The sequence below is a fragment of the Erinaceus europaeus genome, chromosome 23 (assembly GCF_950295315.1).
Source record: "Erinaceus europaeus chromosome 23, mEriEur2.1, whole genome shotgun sequence".
Lineage (NCBI taxonomy): Eukaryota > Metazoa > Chordata > Mammalia > Eulipotyphla > Erinaceidae > Erinaceus > Erinaceus europaeus.
This window is the reverse complement of record NC_080184.1, coordinates 4,979,842-5,000,917: the sequence shown is the minus strand read 5'-3', so window position 1 is coordinate 5,000,917 and position 21,076 is coordinate 4,979,842. Positions and strand designations below refer to the sequence as shown.

The 21,076-nt window shown below is 41.4% G+C and overlaps 1 protein-coding gene across 1 annotated transcript in view; it reads right to left on the bottom strand.

Annotated features, from left to right (window-relative positions):
• Nucleotides 1-987: 987 nt before the first annotated feature.
• The window catches only part of LOC103128129 (vomeronasal type-2 receptor 116-like), a 34,259-nt gene continuing 14,170 nt past the window's right edge, over nt 988-21,076 (bottom strand). The window contains exons 5-7 of the mRNA XM_060182436.1: nt 19,376-19,603; nt 13,646-13,766; nt 988-1,910 (exon numbers count right to left, since the gene is read on the bottom strand). Coding sequence (XP_060038419.1) covers nt 988-1,910; nt 13,646-13,766; nt 19,376-19,603 — 1,272 coding nt within the window. The remainder of the gene's footprint in view (nt 1,911-13,645; nt 13,767-19,375; nt 19,604-21,076) is intronic.

The window sequence follows — 21,076 nt, the reverse complement described above, 5'->3', positions numbered from 1 at the left end:
TATTTTATATTTATTTATCTATTCTCCTTTTTGTTGTCCTTGTTGTTTTATTGTTGTAGTTATTATTAATGTCATGGTTGCCGGATAGGACAGAGAGAAATGGAGAGAGGAGGGGAAGACAGAGAGAAGGAGAGAAAGACACCTGCAGGCCTGCTTTACCGCATGTGAAGCGACTCCCCTGCAGGTGGGGAGCCGGGGGTCAGATCTATTTTAAAGTTAACACGAACACAGAAAGTTCTAAAGGGATGAGAAGGAAATTTAAAAAGCAAGCAACAGTAGCATTTTGTCAAATATTTAAGTCTACAATACTGATCAGTTGAAAAAGAAAACAGGCAATTATTTTTAAATCAACCACTTCAGAGGATGGTAACTTTGACATAGTAATTGTGTTTATGATATTTTATGACTGACAGAGTAATTTACAGAATGGTTCAGTTTTAAAATGAGGTGAACATGATCGGCAAAAAAAAAAAAAAAAAACAGTGGGTAGTGGGATGATTGGTGGATTCAGTTCCTGGGTCTTCTGTTGCCAGCACAACATGGAATCATAAGTACAACATGGAATCATAAGTTATTGGGCTGCGGTGAATTCATGACACAGGCTATAGTTTGAGAAGCATCATGTATGGGTCTTCAGACACACAGTGGTGCCCATGAGCAATAAAGAGGTGGTTGGCAGTAGGCAAACTGGAGCTAAGAAAGGCAGGAAGTCAATTGGGATATAGAAACAGGTGTCAAGGGGCTGTGCAGAGTCGGGAAAGGCAAGAGGCTATGGTCAGTGTCATGTATTTGATCTATTCTGCTATCAAGTTAGCATGTGCTGCATAGAGTCAGGGATTGCACATTTTGTCTACTCTAATGTTTACTCGACAAAAGGGATATTATCATGAATGGAATTTCAGTTACATGATAGTAGTGAAATAGAAAACGAGGTGGATTCATTTGTTCAGAATTCAGAAACAGTGATAGATGCAGGTAGGATTAAGCTTAAGAATGTGGATTTCTCCTGTTGTGTATTTTACTCCTTAGGTGATTCAAAGAGTTCTTCTCAGGTCTCATCAGAATAATGTAACATTTGGGAGCAAAGATGCACACTAGGAGACCAGCACTGGAAGCCAAGATGGAGAAGATCTCCAAGGCCACCATGAGCTTGCCCTGGGCACCGTGGTAGACAGGCAGAAAGGTGACCCAGACGCTGCAGAACACCAGCATGCTGAAGGTCAAGAACTTGGCTTCATTGAAGGTGTCAGGCAGGTTGCGGACAAGGTAGGACAAGGAGAAGCTGACCAGGGCCAAGGAGCCCAGGTAGCCCAGCACACAGTAGAAGGCAGAGACTGAGCCCTTGTCACACACGATGAGCAGGTGCCTGGGCTCAGAGCGTGTATCTACATCAATGAAGGGGGGAGACAGTCCCAGCCACATGCCACAGATAACCACTTGGACAAGAGTGCAGCTGGGAATGACATAGTTAGAAGCCCCTGATGCCAACAGCCACCTCATGGTTCTTCCCGGCTTCATGGATTTGAATGCCAACAGCACAACCATGGTTTTTGCCAACACAGTGGAAAGAGCCACAGTGAACACAAGTCCAAATGTGATTTGCTGGAGGATGCAGGTGACTAGGTGTGGACGTCCAATGAAGAGAAAGGAGCAGAGGAAGCAGAGGAGCAGGGAGATGAGCAGGATGTAGCTGAGAGTCCTGTTATTGGCCTTGACTATGGGGGTGTCTTGGTGCTTCACAAAGACACACAGAACCCCAGCTGTGAGCACAGAGAAGCACAAAGCTGTGCAGGCCAGAGCCATGCCCAAGGAATCTTCAAAGGACAAGTAGGTCACCAGTTTGGGGAGACAGCGGGTTCTTTCTTGGTTTGAATATTCTTGATCTGAGCACTTGGTGCACTCCTGTACATCTGGAAAAATAATAAGTCTCACTGATGTTACAGAGCATTTTTTCTAAACCCTCCTGCACTGCTTGTGGAAATGCAAACTGGTCCAAGCTGTGTTGAGAGCTGTCTGGAGAACTCCCCAAAGGCTAGAAATGGACATACTCTATAATGGGCAATCTCTCTCCTTGGCCATTGTCTTAAGAAGGCAAACACATGATCCAAAGAGATCTATGCATGTCTATGTTCATAGCAGAACATTTTGCAATAGCCCAAACTTGGAGGCAACCTAGATGTCCAACAGTTGATGTGTGGGTAGGAATGTTATGTATATAAACACAATATTCTACTACTCATCTGTTAAGAGTGATGAAGTCATCTTCTTCACCTGAACTTGCATGTATCTTGTAGGAATCCCTTTAAATGAGATAAATCCATAATATAAACATGAATATGGATTTATCTCATGGCCAGGACTAAAGAAAAAAAAATCAGAGAAAACACAACATAAAATTTGGACTGTTGGTGCTTTAGACCATAGCAAAGAACTCTGGGAAAAGAGAGTAGAGAGAATGTTTCAGGGATGGGGCGGTGGGTAGAGGGTTTCAGATCCTGGTACACAATGGACCTAATTGATGGAGTGTGAGAGTGAGAGTGTTTTGCAGACACCTATCTTTGTGAGTTTAGGAAGTGTACCCATAGTGGCCGGGTGGCGGCGCACCTGGTTGAGCACATGTATTATTACAATGCGCAACTACCTGGTTCGCACCCTCAGTCCCCACCTGCAGGGGTAAAGCTTTAGGAGTGGTGAAACAGGGCTCCAGGTGTCTCTCTGTCTCTCCCTCTATCACCCCGTTCCCTCTTGATTTCTGCTTGTCTCTATCCAATAAATAAAGAAATAAAAATAAGTGTACCCATGTGTCAACAACTATGGTATAAACCATTAGCTTCTCAATAAAAAATATATAGATTGCAGAAGTTTAACTTTTGTTATAATTTTTTTCATTGTGTATAGCACTCTCATCTGTATCAACTAAATTGTGATTTCCTGTTCCTGACCCAGGAATCATATTTTCAAATGGCAAAAGTGAGACTGAGTCTATTCAAATACAATCTTCAGCCACTAGTGAAGGCCAGCCCTATGGCTAGGTGATTCAATAATCATACGGATCCTGTGTAATTGCTTCTTCTGTATTTCTCCTCTCCACTAACTAGCAGTGAACCATAGTAAACTTTACAAAACTGCACTTTTAATAACTATCTAGAATAACAAGGGATGTAGATTTCACGGTTCACACAGATGGAAATAGATAAAGAAGCATTTTCATGTTCTTCAATATGTGAGAACAATGTTTTCCCAGAAAAAAAAACAACTATCAGTAACTCTTCTTGAATGTTCTGACTGGGATATATAGTCTTGTCTCTAAATAATTCAATTAATACGTACAATTGAGTTCGTGTACATCATTACTTTGCCTGTATCTGAGGGTCAGGGTCTGTTCCCCCTAATTCCCATTGGCTCTGAGTCAGAGGGAATGAATGCTGGAACAGTCACAGACATGTTAGCAGGAAGTGAATGGTGATACCATCTAGAAGACCTACTTTATATTGTAAGTTAAAGTGACATTTTTCATCTTTATTCTTGCATATTTTAGCTAGAGACATCCTATATAGGAGCCAGGTGGTGGTGTACGTGCTTGAGCCCATGTGTTACAGTGAGCAAGGACCCAAGTTCGAACCTCCTCTCCCCACTTGCAGGGGGAAAGCTTCAGGAGTGGTGAAGCAGGGCTGCAGGTGTCTCTCTGTCTCCTTCCCTCCCTATTACACTCTCCTCTCTCAATCTCTAGCTGTCTCTATCCACTAAATAAATAAAGATAAAAAAATCCAAAACCTTAGATTTTAAAAAAGAGAGAAATCATATATATTTTCCTTTAGTGAATACATTAAACCTTCATTACACCTAAATATTTGTTCATCAGACCATATATTCAGTTGTTCAGTCAGTAAACAGGCCTTTATTAAGAAGTTTCAATGAACCAGGTATTTTGCTGTTACTATTTTTTATTTTTTATTTTGCCTCCAGGGTTATTCCTGGGGCTCAGTGCCTGCACTATGAATCCACTGCTCCTGGAGGCTACTTTTTTCCCTTTTTGTTGCCCTTGTTTTTTTTTTTTTGTTGTTGATATTATTGTTGTTGCTATTGATGTCGTTGTTGGATAGGATACAGAGAAATCGAGAGAGGAAGGGAAGACAGAGGCGGAGAGAAAGATAGACACCTGCAGACCTTCTTCACCATTTGTGAAGTGACGCCCCTGCAGGTGGGGAGCCAGGGCTAGAACTGGGATCCTTACACAGGTCCTTGCGTTTCACACCACATGCGCTTAACCTGCTGCACTACCGCCCGACTCCCTGCTACTATTTAAAAAATTTTTTTTAATCATCTGTATTTATTTATTGGAAAGAGATATCCAGAAATCGAGAGGGAAGGGGGAAAGGAGATAGAGAGGAATAAAGAGACAGAGAGACACCTGCAACCCTGCTTTACCCCTTGCAAAGCTTTCCCCCTGCAGGTGGGGACCAGGGCCTCAAACCTAGATTTTTGTGCACTATAACATGTGCACTTAACCAGGTGTACCAACACCCATTTTATTATTCTTTAACATTTATTTTTTATTGCCAACAAGATTTTCACTGGGGCTTAGTGCCAGCACACCCCTGGAGCTCGATGTTTTCCTCATTTTATTTATTTATTTTTATTATTGGGAGATTAATGTTTTACAGTCGACAGTAAGTACAAGAGTTTGCACATGTGTAACATTTCCCAGCCTTCCACACAATAATACAGCCCCCACTTGCCCCTTTTTGTTTTGATGAAAGTGAAATGAGGGGGAGATAGAGCCATCTGAATCACTGCTTCTGTATATATATAATATTTATGTATATACACACATACATGTATATTAATATTCTGGATATACATTCATATTTTGGTATATATTCATATTTTGGATATATATATATATATATATATGTCAACCTCAATAGCAACATGATTACAGTAGGAGAATTTAACACTCCACTCTCTCAAATAGATAAATCAGCCAGAAAATGAGTAAAGAAGCATGATCTCAGGAAACAGACAGTGGCATACCTGGTTAAGTCCACATAGTACTAACCTCAAGGATCCGGGTTAAACAGACACACACACACACACACACACACACACACACACACACACACACACACACACACACCTACCTCTTGCCTCCTGCTCCCCACCTGAGGGGGGGTGTCACTTCACAAGCAGTGAAATGTCTATCTTTCTCTCTCTCTTCCTCTCTTTTTTCCCCTCCTCTCTCAATTTCTCTTCGTCCTATCCAATAAAATGGGAGAAATGGCTGCCCAGAGCAGTGGATTTGTAGTGTAGGCACAAGGCCCCAGCAATCTCCCTGGAGGGGAGAAAGAGAGAGAGAGAGACAGAGAGAAAGAGAGAGAGAGAGAGAAACAGAGAAAGAGAAACAGAGAGAGATACAGACACACACACACACACACAGAAACAAGATCTCTAAGTACACAGAGTTACAATTGATGTCTACAAAAGCCTTCACACTAAGAAAACAAAATACAAGTTATACTCAAATCCACATGGAACATTTTCAAAGATAAATAGATCAATGAATTTGAGATTATTAAATTATTCTGAGCATCTTAGCAGACCACAGTGGAATTAAACTAAATTATCAGTTACAAAAAAGAAAGCCAGAAAGGCTTCAAAATATAGAGACTCAGCAAATGTTTCCAAACAACTTCTGAATGAAAGAAGAAATCAGAGTGGAAATAAAAAATTGGAGGCAGGTGCTATCATACTATATAAGAGCAGGGCAGTAAAGAAATGTGTGGTAATACAGAATGATACAAAGCTCAAATAAACAATATCCAGCTAATACCCGGGTGATTAAAAAAATAAAAGAACAGAAGAAGCTCAAAGGAGGGAAGTGATAAAAAATATATGACATATTATACATCCAGACTTTTCCAACAATCCAGTAAATAAACAGTGTTGAAAACAATAAAACTATCAGTGAGAAGATTTCCAGGCCAGTGGTGGAGGAAATAGACAGGTGAGGTCAAGGGAGAGCCAAGGAGGAGAGACACAGGTCACACACAGAGGCTGGAATAGCTACAGAAAGACAGTGCACATGCCAGGTCCCGGGTCAAGCTGTCTAAGACCAGGGCAAACAGAAGCAATGGTTAGTGTCACTTTATAAGATATAGCTATATGTAAGTAGCATTAAAGAACATAAATTATGGTGAGGTCTTGTATGATACAGCAAATCCTAACAGTGGGATTTTTTTTCAAAGTTAACCCAATTGTCAAAGAATGTGGCTATAGCAATAACTATCTATTGCCTTCTTAAACTCTAAGACAGCAGGAACCTTACCCGTTCTCTACAAAACCCATATTTCTCCCAGTCCTGGAAACTCTAGGGTGGGGCTCGATTTCTTGCAAGCTTCCCTCAACTCATACCAATTGTTACTGCATCTGCTGATTGCAACCTATTCAATGCAACCAGCATCACCTCCACGTTTCACTTCAGATTGTGTCCAGAGACTTCAGGCGTGGAATGTCAACCCTCCAGCTTCATTACTCTGATGAGACCTTTCCTAACTCATAGGACTCCTTAGTTCCATTTCTGGTGGTATACTTCCTAACAAAGTCTCAGAAACTAGATACAGACCAGAGCCCATGAGATAGGACATATATACATATGTATCCATAAGTTAGGGCAAAATATGTACCTTAAAGCAAAAGTGCACACTAGTTTGTAGTGAGTCGATAAATGTGGCAAGCAAGTAGAAAGACTTAAAAAAAAAGGACACCATAAATACCTAATCAAATAATTTCTACTTCGAACTAGACACCCTCCTCACTTACTTCCTATTTCACTTCCCTCATCATTCCAAAGCTAACCTTGTCAGATAAAGTAAGGACTACAAAAAAATGGATAAGGGCAAGAGACTGGCATACTTTAATGATGACACTATAGTCACTGTTAGGCCACCCCATTACCTGGGGCCCTAGTCAGGGAGTCTTGGGATTCCCACACAGGCACAATGGGCCTAGACCTCTAACAGATCCTTCTTGCCACTGTCACTGGTCATCTCCATCAGGAACAACATAATGGACCCCTTTGTGGGACCCTATAGGACCTTGCCCTCAATGTGTATCAGTAATGGTAGGGAATGGTCCATTGTCTGAAGGGAGGGTGGACAACATGCTCTACCTTCTACCAGAGGAAGATGGGTCCTGAAATTAGTGCTGGACCACAGAATGTGACCACAGCTGTGACCACAGAATGTGAGCCCAGTCCTACAGGGATGCAGAGGTTACAAAGGCTCCTATGCTGAACATGGACCCCAAATCAAATCGATGGGGCTTACAGTTAACATTATTTGTACACTTTCCCTATATTTGGGAGCTACTCTCTCTGCCCAGATCCAGCTTTCTAGTCCTTTCTAGTCCAAATATGACACCATCTCCCCAGACAATCCCTTGGGTCCACCTGCATATTAGATGTCAGGTACAGGCAAAAACTAGTAAATCCATGGGCCCCTTGGATAACCTACTATTAGCTTTTTCCAAAACTAATGGAGACTCCCAAAGATTCATTTTCAATATTCTTGCATATAGGTTTATGATTAGTCAACAACTTGTTCTGCTTTATATCTTAACTCTTCAGTCACCAGGTTCCAGATGCTACCATGATGCCAACCTGACTTCCCTGGGCAGACGACTCCACCAGTGTGTCCTGGAGCCCCATTTCCCCAAAGCCCTGCCCCACTAGGAGTATGGATCAACCTGCTAACATCCATTTTCAGAAGGGAAGTAATTACAGAAGCCAGACCTTCCACCTTCTGCACCCCATGATGACCCTGGACCCATACTCCCAGAGCAATAAAGAATAGGAAAGCTATCAGGGGAAGGGATGGGATATGGAGTTCTGGTGGTAGGAATTGTCTGGAGTTGTACCCCTCTTATCCTATGGTTTTTGTCAGTGTTTCCTTTTAATAAATACAACTTTTAAATATATATATATATATATATCATTTTTATACCAAAAATAATAACTCAGTGGGGGAAGTGTGCTGCATGACCCAGGCTTGAGCCCAGTTCCCATTGCATTGATGGATATTTTGGAACTATTTCTCTCTCTCTCTCCTTCCCTCTCTACTTTTCTCACTCTATGCCTTGTCTGTCCTTATTTAACAAGTGTATCTGCTGCTCACCCAGAAATTTCTATTATACAGCTATCCAAAGAACACAAAATCACTTAGCCAGAAAGAATGAAAACTAGTCATATTCGCAGCAGTTTGTGATAGTCAAAGATTGGAAACAACACAAGTGCCCAAACAATAGATACTCGAGTGGTAAAGGTGTAAAAGGTAAAAGTGTAAGGAATTATAACACACTCTACTATGCTAAAAAATGGATGGAAGTAGAAGGAATCAAAGTGGATGAAATAAGCAAGAAGGAGGTGAACAAATATCAGATGAATTCACTCACAGATGGGATCTAAGGAATAAAAAAAAAAAAGGAGATGGGGTGGTGACGCACCTGGTTTGAGTGCAGATGTTACAATGCACGAGGACACAGGTTCAAGCCCTCAGTCCCCACCTGCAGGGGGAAAGCTTTGCAAGTGGTGAAGCAGGGCTGCAGGTTTCTCTCTGTCTCTCTCCCTCTCCCTTCCCTCTTGATTTTTGACTGTCTTTATTGAACAAAGATAATAAAAACAAAATTTTATTTATTATTGGATAGAAACATAAACTGAGAGGGGAGGGTAAGATAGGGAGAGAGACAGAGAGACCTCTACAACTGTACTTTACCACTCGTGAAGCTTCCCCCCTGCAGTTGGGAACCAGGGGCTTCAAATAGGGTCTATGTGCATTATAGTGCGTGTTTAACCTGGTGCACCACAGCCTGGTACCCTGAACTTATTTTTTGTTTTTTACTCTAGTCACTGGGGCTTGGTGCTGGCAAGAACCCACTGATTATTTAAAAAAATTATTATTATTATTATTATTATTATTGTCTCCAGGTTTATCTCCTGGCACTCAGTGCCTGCAGTACAAATTCATTGCTCCTTTTTCCATTGCTGATGTTGTTGTTACTATTGTTGTTGTTCTTGTTGTTGTTTTTTTCTGGATAGGACTGAGAGGGGAAGACAGACAAGGGGAGAGAGAGATAAACACCTGCAGACCTGCTTCACTGCTTCTGGTGGCCTTTTTTTTTTCCAATGGGACAGAGAGACATTGAGAGGGGAGGGTAGAGAGAGAGAGAGAACAACACCTACAGATCTGCTTCACCACCTGTGAAGCAATACCCCTGCCTCTGCCCTACCCCTGTCCAGTTGGGGAGCTGGGGGTTTGAACCCGGATCCTTCAGCAGGTCCTTTAGATTCATACTATGTGCACTTAGCCCGGTGAACCACTTTCAATCCCCTAATTTTACTAGCTCTCCTGTGGGATCTAATTATTATCATTGTTAATATGAGGACCTCATGCCTGTGTTCACTGTACTATTTAAATTTACCACAATCCCCTCTGTGTGTCATACTGGACATATGAGTGCCAGGCTGGGCTAGCTTCACGTGCAAGAGAGAGAGACGACCAGGGACTCATGGCTGAGTGGTACGCAGTTCAGTCTTTATTCATGTGGAACGCAGCACAATCTAAACTATCTCTAATCACAGTCCTGTCCCTATATATCCTGAGGCGGAAGTGTCAGGTCGAAAGAGGATGTATGTAGGATAGGGGGTGGGGAGAAGGAAAAAGGGTGCAAAATAGTGAGGATTAAGCCAATGCCCTGGAGGCAGGGCGGTGCTTAGTTAACAGTGTTATGCAAATAGACAGCAGTGTTAAACCAGCAGGGCAGTGCTTAGTTAAGCAGGATTAGAGACAGAGGCTTTAAGCAGGGGGGAGCTGGCTTACTGCCCAACATATGAGCAACTCAGTACCTATCAACAGTGTGGGTGAGGAGGGTGTAGCATGTCAGGAGGGCTCCATTTCTAAGAGAGAAAACAAACAAGGACTATGGGAAGCACACTTCGGGTTTTGCAGAATATAAAATTTGTCCTCGGGAGTTGGGCGGTAGTGCAGCGGGTTAAAGCGCAGGTGGCGCAAAGCACAAGGACCGGCATAAGGATCCCGGTTCAAGCCCCCGGCTCCCCACCTGCAGGGGAGTCTCTTCACAGGCGGTGAAGCAGGTCTGCAGGTGTCTATCTTTCTCTCCCCCTCTCTGTCTTCCCCTCCTCTCTCCATTTCTCTCTATCCTATCCAACAATGACAACAACAATAGTAACTACAACAATAAAACAACAAGGGCAAAAAAAAGAGAATAAATAAATAAAATAAATATAAAAAATTAAAAAATAAAAATAAAATAAAATAAAATTTGTCCTCTTTGACTAATTCAGCTAACTGGAAAATATGCTCTTGACTTCATAAATGAATAACAAGGGGGCGGGGCAGAAGTGTACATAGTGCAAAGCACAAGGACCAGCGAAAGGATCCTGGTTCGACCCCCAGCTTCCCACCTGGAGGGGGGGAATCGTTTCACAAGCAGTGAAGCAGGTCCGCAGGTGTCTTTCTCTCCCCCTCTCTGTCTTCCCTCCCTCTCTGTCCTCCCCTCCTCTCTCGAGTTCTCTTTGTCCTATCCAACAATAAATGATAGCAGCAATAACAACAACAACAACAGCAATACCGTGGAAGAAAAATTGGCTGCCAGGAGCAGTGGATTCTTAGTGCACGCACCAAGCCTCACTGATAACCCTGGAGAGTAAATAAATAAAAAAAATAAATGAGCAACATGCATATACTACTTGTTTGACAGAGGAAAACATCACTCACTGGGAACTCATGTTGTGGGTGAACTTCTGTCTAAATGTGGAACCTCACAAAATTCAGCTATGTTAAAACATCACAAGAAATTTTCGATCTTATGATATACATTATAGAGAAGAGTATATACTCAGGCATAAGTGGAAAGAAAACTTTGTAAAAGAGCACATTCAGGCGAGCCCTTTTTACTACTAAAACAGCAAAATTAAGGCAGAAGTTAAGATGGCCAGTTAATGAGTACAAGAATTAATGGAATTAGAAAGTGACGCTGTTACAATGTTACCTGTTACAATGCAATAGCGCCTGGGTTAAGCCCTGGTGGGAGCAAAGTCAGGCCTGTTGTAAGGCACATCCCCAGCAAGCTAGGGCTAACTGCAAACAGGGGAATCCTAAGACTAAACTGAAGCTATTTTTCCTTACATTGATCATTGGAAGACTTACTGGCTATTGAAAATACACAAATGTTACCTGAGGACAATGGTGGAGGGAAGTCAGGCCTGCTGTAAGGCACAGTCCTGGCAGGGCAGGCTAGGGCTAACTGCAAAGCAGAAAGTCCTGGACTAAACTGAAGCTATTTCATTTACATTGATCATTTAAAGACCTACTGGCTATTGAAAATACGCAAATATTACTTGAGGACAATGGTGGAGGGAAGTCAGGCCTGCTGTAAGGCACAGCCCCAGCAGAATAGGACTGACTGCAAAGTGGAAAGGACTGACTGGACTAAACTGAAACTATTTTCCTTACATTGGTCATTTATAGACCCATTGGCTATAATTGGATATGCACAAATAATACCTGGGGACAGTAAAAGGAGATCCCCAGGGGAAGTACATTGTGACAACAATTATGGCAGATTTAGCTCTAGGGAAAAATGTTTATTGATAAAGAAGGTCAAAACAGGGAAACGGTCAAAATACAGACATGTCTGGAAGTTGTGAGGAGCCTCACAATGAAGCCAGCTCCCCCTGCTCTACCCTGCATTGCTGATGCTATGGCCTATCTGCATAATCATTGTTTTGCCTGGGAGATTCCCACCCATTCCATTCCTTTGACCTGTCTTCTTTCTAACCTCTGGACCCTAGCAACAGTTGTTGGGGGGAGGGGGTTACAATTTCCAGCCCCTCCCACCTTTCTCCACCCCTTTCCTAGCCATGTATGGTATTGTCAGGCCACTTCCATTTCTGTCTTGGCTCTTCTGTGTCCTGACCTGAAGGAGGGTGGGCATGCAGACTCAGAGGCTGTTGCAGGCCATTGTGGTTGGCACCACGTGGCTTTAGCAGGTGTACTCCCGCCCAACTCTGGGGCATTCACATGAATAAAGATTTGAATTGCCTTGCCACCTCAATCTTGGTTCCTGGGTCATCTCTCTCTCCCACGACGCTAGCCTGACACAGATGGTCATTTCAAGGGAAAATTTAGACTACTCCAGACCCAGGAAACTTTCAGGAGGGAAGATTAGGATAATCCAGACCTAGGGAACTTTTTAAAGAATACATACCTATAATAATAATAATAATAATGATGATGATGATGATGATGTTGTTTAAGGTTATCCTGATGTTAATGAAAACTACTATACACGATATCATCTGTATCCTTGATGTTAATGAAAATATCTTACATGATGCCAACTATATCTGGGCAAAAAGTCTTTAAATAATAAACCTCTACAGACAGAGAGCAGAAGTGCCTCTCTCCTGCACTTGGAACAGCTGATGTGCTTCTCACTTTATTCATCTCACTGACTCCCCCTTTTCTGAAGGGACCCTGAGTAACCTGCTGCGGCTGGCTCCTGGCAAAGCCCTTGGTGTCCACCTGCAGGGGGAAACTTAATGACTGGTGAAATATATATATATATATATTCATTCCCCTCCCCTCTTAATTTTCTCTTTGAACTAGAAAATGAACAAATATTTAGAAGAACAAACAGCGAGAAACACATGATAAAATGCTCCATTTCTCTGATTGTCAGAGAAATGCAAATAAAGACAACAATGAGATACCACTTCACTCCTGTGAGAATGTCATACATCAGAAAAGGTAACAGCAGCAAATACTGGAGAGGGTGTGGGGTCAAAGGAACCCTCCTGCACTGCTGGTGGGAATGTCAATTGGTCCAACCTCTGTGGAGAACAGTCTGGAGAACTCTCAGAAGGCTAGAAATGGACCTACCCTATGATCCTGCAATTTCTCTCCTGGGGATATATCCTAAGGAACCCAACACACCCATCCAAAAAGTTCTGTGTACATATATTTTCTTGGCAGCACAATTTGTAATAGCCCAAACCTGGAAGCAACCCAGGTGTCCAGCAACAGATGAGTGGCTGAGCAAGTTGTGGTATATATATACAATGGACTGTTACTCAGCTATAAAAAATGGTGACTTCACCGTTTTCAGCCAATCTTGGATGGACCTTGACATATTCATGTGAAGTGAAATCAGTCAGAAACAGAAGGATGAATATGGGATGAACTCACTCTCAGGCAGAAGTTGAAAAACAAGATCAGAGAAGAAAACACAAGTAGAACCCGAACTGGAATTGACATATTGCACCAAAGTAAAAGACTCTGGGGTGGGTGGGTGGGGAAAATACAGATCCATGAAGGATGACAGAGGACCTAGTGGGGGTTGTATTGTTATATGGAAAACTGGGAAATGTTATGCATGTACAAACTATTGTATTTACTGTCAAATGTAAAACATTAATTCCCCAATAAATTTTTTTAAAAAAAGAACAAAGAAATAAAAAAAAATTAAGGGAGAACACTGATGAACTTGAATATAATGGTCAATGTCTAGCTTTCAATTTGAAATGAACTAATAAAGGTCATTGAGTTCATAGGATTAGCCATACTCACACCTTTCTGCTGTGAAATCTCTAGCTTTGGACAGAAGACACATTTAAAGCAACAGATATCTGTTTCATTTGCAACTTTCTTGAATCCTGGACCACAGCTCTGGGTACAAACTGATTGTGGAGGCTGAAGTAGGAAAAAAGAAAGAACTTTTGTCACCATTTTATGCATTTCTGAAGCTATAATTTTTTCCCCACCATAGTACGAAAGAGCTTCTTTTTTGTATTGCAGTAAATGTAGTTATTTTGAGTGACATACAGCTCAGGATTGTGAATTATACTCACTTTGCTGCAAACCCCATTTCCAGAACATTTTCATCTTGTAAAAGTGAAATTCCTAGAAGCGATCCTAACGAACGTCAGGGAATATCTCATTGTAGTTTTGATTGACAGTACTATGCTAATTAATGATACTGAACATATTTTGTAACTAAAATCATTTGCACATCATTTTTAGAAAGAAAGGGGATGGGTGGTGGTGCACCTGGTTGAGTGCACATGTTATAATGAACAAGGACACAGGTTCGAGCCCCCAGAAAGCTTTATGTGTGGTGAAGCAGTGTTACATGTATCTCTCCCTGTCTATCACTTCCTTCCCTCTTGATTTCTCGCCATCTCTATGCAATAAATAAAGATCACTTAAAAATAATTTTTTAAAAAACAATAACAAAAAAGAAATAACTATTTGAAGTCTGACATAAGAAGAAATGTATGATTTTTATTTTTTTTCCACTGAGGGATTTGTCATCTGTTCTTGACAATCAGCTTATTATTTGTATGATTTGCAAATGCTACCTGCCATTCTAGAAGCCACTTATACCCTCCCACCACACCATAATTTTATTTGATACACTCACTTTGTTTATTTTCATTTTTATTAGGGGTTTAGTATTGATCTACAAAACTCTAAGATAACAGAGGTATAGTTGTACACTTTCCTTACCATCAGAGTTCTGTATCCCCATTCCCTGAATTGGAAACTTCATTAGTTCTTCCAAAATAGCAAATATGGGTTGAGTATTATTTCTAGAATTATATATATATTTTTCCCCCCCATTTTTCTATGATCCTGTCTTCTCTTCCTTTCTAACTCACATCTCCTATCTCTGAGTATACTTTCTTTTTCTGTTTTCTCCTCTGTTCTCTTTGGGTCCTGATGGAATGGAAGTTCACAGCCTTCTGGAGATCTTCCCCTAACATTTACCCCTCTGGGAATATGGAACAAATTTCTTTATAGGAATACAATAATTTTATTTTAAAATAATTATTTAAATGTGGGCCATAAATTAATCGAAGAAAAAGTAGGTATTCCAATGGTTTTAATACAATTAACGGCATTGAACAGTCTTTGTGGAAGAAGAATAAGAATTCAGATACTGGGGAGTTGGGAGGTAGCGTAGCAGGTTAAGCCTACATAGCGCAAAGCACAAGAACTGGTGTAAGGATCCGGGATTGATCCGGATAATAATAATACAAATAGCATGACAAACTTTAAAATATGTATTTATATTTTAAAGTTTGTCACATATTTTAAAAGTTTGTCACATGTTAAAAGAACACATATTTGTTTGATTTTATATACATATATATTTTAAAGTTTGTCACGCTATTTATATTATTTTAAAGTTTGTCATGCTATTTGTATTATTATTATTTTTTAAAATATTTATTTTATTTATTCCCTTTTGTTGCCCTTGTTGTTTTATTGCTGTAGTTATCATTGTTGTTGTTGTTGGATAGGATAGAGAGAAATGGAGAGAGGAGGGGAAGACAGAGAGGAGGTGAGAAAGACAGACACCTGCAGACCTGCTTCACTGCCTGTGAAGTGACGCCCCTGCAGGTGGGGAGCCGGGGTTTGAACCGGGATCCTTATGCCAGTCCTTGTGCTTTGCGCCACCTGCGCTTAACCCAATGCGCTACAGCCCGACTCCCCGTTTTTGTTCTTGTCTTTATTTTCAGTACTATAATACACAATTTAGTTTACTATGATGGTGTATTTCCTGTATGATTTATTGTAGGACTTTAAAATTAGAAATGCTCTTTAATGGATGGAGACAGAAAGAACTCCAGAAAATAAAGAAAGTATACAGAAAGAAAGAAGAAAGAGAGACACTTGCAGCATTGATTCACCACTCATGAGGTTTTCCCCATACAGGTGGTTCCTGGGGGATTGAACCTGGGTCCTTGCATATCGTTACAACAGTGCCCAACTGGGGCTGCCACCACCCAGCCCCGTTCTTGTAAGGCTTCTATGACTTTATTTTTTTCATTTGGTTTTGATAAATTTTGCTAACCCAATTTTAAGTCTGTTTTGTATATAATGGTAACATGTTACAGGAAGTAGATTATATATAATTTTTATGAGTCTAAAGCCATTCTTACATATTACACTCTTTTACTAATAAGATAACTCTTGCTTTATTTTAATTTTCGTATCGCCAGCTCAACATGTTAATATCATTCAGACACCTAGTTATCTGCTGTTATTGGTTTTTCCTCTATTTTATTAGCTGCTTGTGGACACTGAAGACTAAGTCATCCGAACATTTTGACTTGTATGTTGCATTGCAAAGTATCTGAATTCTTTTTTAAATATTTATTTATTTATTTATTCCCTTCTGTTGCCCTAGTTGGTTTTTTTTATTTGATTTTTAAAAAATTTTTTATTTAAGAAAGGATTAATGAACAAAAACATAAGGTAGGAGGGGTACAACTCCACACAATTCCCACCACCCAATCTCCATAACCTACCCCCTCCCATGATAGCTTTCCCATTCTCTATCCCTCTGGGAGCATGGACCCAGGGTAATTGAGGGTTGCAGAAGGTAGAAGGTCTGGCTTCTGTAATTGCTTCCCCGCTGAACATGGGCGTTGACTGGTCGGTCCATACTCCCAGTCTGCCTCTCTCTTTCCCTAGTAAGGTGTGTCTCTGGGGAAGCTGAGCTCCAGGACTCATTGGTGGGGTCTTCAATCCAGGGAAGCCTGGCCAGCATCCTGGTGGCCTAGTTGGTTTTTATTGTTGTAGTTTTTATTGTTGTCGTCGTTGTTGGATAGGACAGAGAGAAATGGAGAGAGGATGGGAATACATAGAGGGGGAGAGAAAGACAGACACCAGCAGACCTGCTTCACCACCCGGGAAGTGACTCCCCTGCAGGTGGGGAGCCAGGGGCTCAAACCCTGATCCTCACACTGGTCCTTTCGCTTTGCGCTATGTATGCTTAACTCGCTATGCTACCGCCAGACTCCCCAGTATCTGAATTCTTATTCTTCTTCCACAAAGACTGTTCAGTCCAGTAAATTATATTGCAACCATCGGAATACCTACTTTTTCTTAGATTATTTTATGGCCCACATGTGAGTATCAAATTTACATTACACACAAGATGTATGTATTCCACCTTATGCATTTGTAACACTAAGTAAAAGTGTGTAATTTAGTGGTCTGGAGAATTCTCAGGAGGCTAAAAGTGGACCTACCTTATGACCCTTCAATTCCTCTCCTGGGGATGTATCCTAAGGAACCAAACACACTCACCCCAAAAGTTAGTTATACACCTATGTTCATAGCAGTATAATTTATAACAACCAAAACCTGGAAGCAATGCATGTGGCCAACAATGATGAGTGGCTGAGAAATCTGTGCGTGTGTGTGTTTCCTGCTTTACCCCTTGTGAAGTGACCCTTCTGCAGGTGGTGAGCCAGTGGCTCGAACTGGGATCCTTAAGAAAATCCTTGCGCTTTGCACCATGTGCGCTTAACCCGGTGCGATTCCACCCGACCCTAAATCTGTGGTTTTTATACACAAGGAAATGTTATCCAGCTATTAAAAATGATGAATTGGGAGACGGGCGTTAGCGCAGTGGGTTAAGCACATGTGAAGCCAAGTGCAAAACTTGTTAAGATCCCGATTCGAGCCCCCAGCTCCCCACCTGCAGGGAGTCACTTCACCGGCGTTGAAACAGGTCTGCAGACTTATCTCTGTCTCTTTTCCTCTCTATCCCCCTTTTCTCTCAATTTCTCTCCGTCTCTATCCAATAAGAAATTTAAAAAATTTAAAAAAGAAAAAGATTGGGAGCCAGGCGGTAGTGCAGCGCGTTAAGCGCACTTGGTGCAAAGCACAAGGTCTGGCCAAAGGATCAGCTTAGAGCCCCAGGCTCCCCACCTTCAGGGCAGTAGCTTCACAGGCAGTGAAGCAGGTCTGCAGGTGTCTTTCTCTCCCCCTCTCTGTCTTCCCCTCCTCTCTCCATTTGTCTCTGTCCTATCCAACAACTATGACTTCAGTGACAACAACAATAATAACTACAACAGTATACAACAAGGGCAACTAAAGGGTATAAATAAACAAATAATATTTTTTTAAAAAAAGATGAATTCACATTTTCAACCTCATCTTGGAAGGCAGTTGAAGAAATCATGTTAAGTGAGATAAGCCAGAAAGAGAAGGATGAATATGGAATATGATCTCACTCTTGAACAGTATTTGAGATGTAAGAACAGAAAGGGAAACAATGTGAGGGGAGGGCCTAGTCTGGGGATGAGAGTGGTTTGTAGACAATTGAGGAATTGGCATTGGACCCTATATTTTCATTCCTGTATGTGGCTACAATCCTTTTTTTTTTTTTTTTGCAGGACTCTATTTATTTTGCAACCTATGCATCTAGGGCTCAGTTGCCCAAGCCTACAATGTAAAGTCAGGGTTAAAAGTTCCAGGTGCTGGCTAGAACATGCTCTGGGTCAAAGCCCAGATGATAGCCTTAACTTCTAGTTGTAATCTTGGCTCAAGACCTGTGTTTTGTTGGTTCAAAGCCCCTGTTACACTTGGTGCTTTCTACATTCAATACCTTTCACACCGTCACACTACACACTTAATATATGTTATACAGGACACATCTCACTATAGATATTAAACTAATTATCTGAACCAACATGATGAAAGCCTCCGCTAAATACAAACGCTACACCAAATTTTTTTTTCCTCCAGGGTTATCGCTGAGGCTCCCTACCTTCACTATGAATCCACTGCTCCTGGAGCCCATTTTACCTCCCATTTTTCGTTGCCCTCGTTGATATTGCTGTAGTTGGATAGGGCAGAGAGATATCGAGAGAGGAAGGGAAGACAGAGAGGGGGAGAGAAAGACAGATACCTGCAGACCTGCTTCACTGCTTGTGGGGAGCCCGGGGCTGGAACCTGGGATCCTTACGCGGGTCCTTGGGCTTGGCGCCATGTGCGCTTAACCCGCTGCATCACTGCCTGACCCCTGCTGGGTTCCCTGTGTAGGCTCCTTTTGCTTTCTTCCAACTAGAGATCACACTTCCCGCAAGCCCCCTTCAGCCAATGAAAGTTGACATTTGACAATACGACAAAGCCAATATGTTACATTGTAAGTGTAATTTTAGTGATGGATCAGAAAGATTTTACACTTAAGCTAATGTGTGATCTTTATCTATTCAGCCATTTATATCTATATTTATTTACTTTTTTATTTATTATTGGATAGAAGCAGAGAGACATTTGAGAGGGGAGGGGGTGATAATGAGGGAGAGAAACAGAGAGACACCTGCAGCCCTGCTTTAACACTGGTGAATTTTTCCCCCTCTTTTAGTGGGGACCAGGGGCTTGAACCTATGTCCTTGCACACTGTACTGTGTGTGATTAACCAGGTGCGCTACTGCCTGGTCCCTCTAGTCAGATATCTATGGAATGTTCATAGCTGCTGATGAAATGTGTTCTCGTACCTCTTCCAATTCAACAGGCCAATTTATGATCTCTTCATGGATATCCAAGTTTTGATTTTGACCACTGAAGACAAACTCTCCTACTTTAGCCAGAAAGTCATGAGCAGCAGCAGTAACTGGCAAAATGTTGAGGATATCATACTTTTTTGGAATGTTTCTTTTGTCATCCAAGGAGACGTGGTCTCCTATGCTGTTGATGAGTTGGAGCCTTCTCAGAAAAGGGTGAAGCTAGAGAGAAAAAAAGTGCAAGTGATGAGTGTGGTCAGTGACACCATCTCCCCCAGATAATGCCGTTTTCTCACCTGCAGATTAGCTGTTGGGCTGAGGAAAAATTTAGTAAAGTCATGGGTCCCTTGGAATAAACCTAAAATAGACCTACTAACTGTTTCCAAAATGGAGACACCAAATATCATTTGTTGTTAGGTTCCTGATTATTAAACAAGCTGTACGGCTTTTTCTTTTTTTCTTTTTTTATCACAGTGATTTTTCAGCTACCGAGTTGCAGATGCTACCATGACACCAACCTGACTTCCTTAGACAGATGACCTCACCAATGCGTCCTGGAACCCCACCTCTCCTGAGCTCTGCCCCACTAGGGAAAGAGAGAGACAGGCTGGGAGTATGGATCGACCTGCCAACGTACATGTCCATTGCTGAAGCAATTACAGAAGCCAGACCTTCCACCTTCTGCACTCCATAAAGATCCTGAGTCCATACTCCCAGAGGGATAAAGAACAGGAAAGCTTTCAAATGAGGGGATGGGATGCGGACCTCTGGTGGTGGGAATTGTACCTCTCTTGTCTTAAGGTCTTGTTGATCATTATTAAATTAAAAAAAGTTATAGGAGTCTCATACCCATCCACATACCCCCTACCAATTATACAGTTTTAGATTTTCTCCCTTCAACTCTTAGGGTCCCACTAAAAGTTGTTATTATCTGGCTATAAGATAAATCTAGTAACTAATGAATCAAGTCAAAGCACTTCCCAAAGTATTTCTTAGACATGGGCTGTTGTACACTGACCAATAAAATCAGGGTAGGCTATTTGTCAACTAGTCTTTATACAATAAATGGTCTAGACAACTAAGATTCAGATATTTTATAATCCATTCAATTAATTCTCAACATGTGTAATTCCAGAAGGCTGAACTCATATGCAAAAAAAATGGGGTCATAGTGTTGGAAACTGGTGCAGTGCATTGGACCCTCAGCATGAGGTTTAATCCTTGGCATCAAATATACCAGAGTGATGTCTGATTTTGTTTCTCTTGTTCCTGCAATCTCTCTCAAAATAAAGACATAAAATATTAGTGATGGGAGTTGGGCACAGTGCGGTTAAGAGCACGTGGCGCAAAGTGCAAGGACCGACATAAGGATCCTGGTTCCAGACTTAGGCTCCTCACCTGCAGAGGAGTCGCTTCACAGGCAGTGAAGCAGGTCTGCAGGTGTCTTACCTTTCTCTCTCCCTCTCTGTCTTCCCCTCCTCTCTCCATTTCTCTCTGTCCTATCCAACAACAACATTAATAATAACTACAACAATAAAACAACAAGGACAACAAAAGGGAATAAATAAATATAAAAAATTTATTAAAAAATATTAGTGACAAAAAAGATGTGATAAAATTATTTAAAACCATCATCAAAATATGTAAAGTACTTACCAAACTGCCACAAATTGTAAAAAATTAACCACCAAGTTG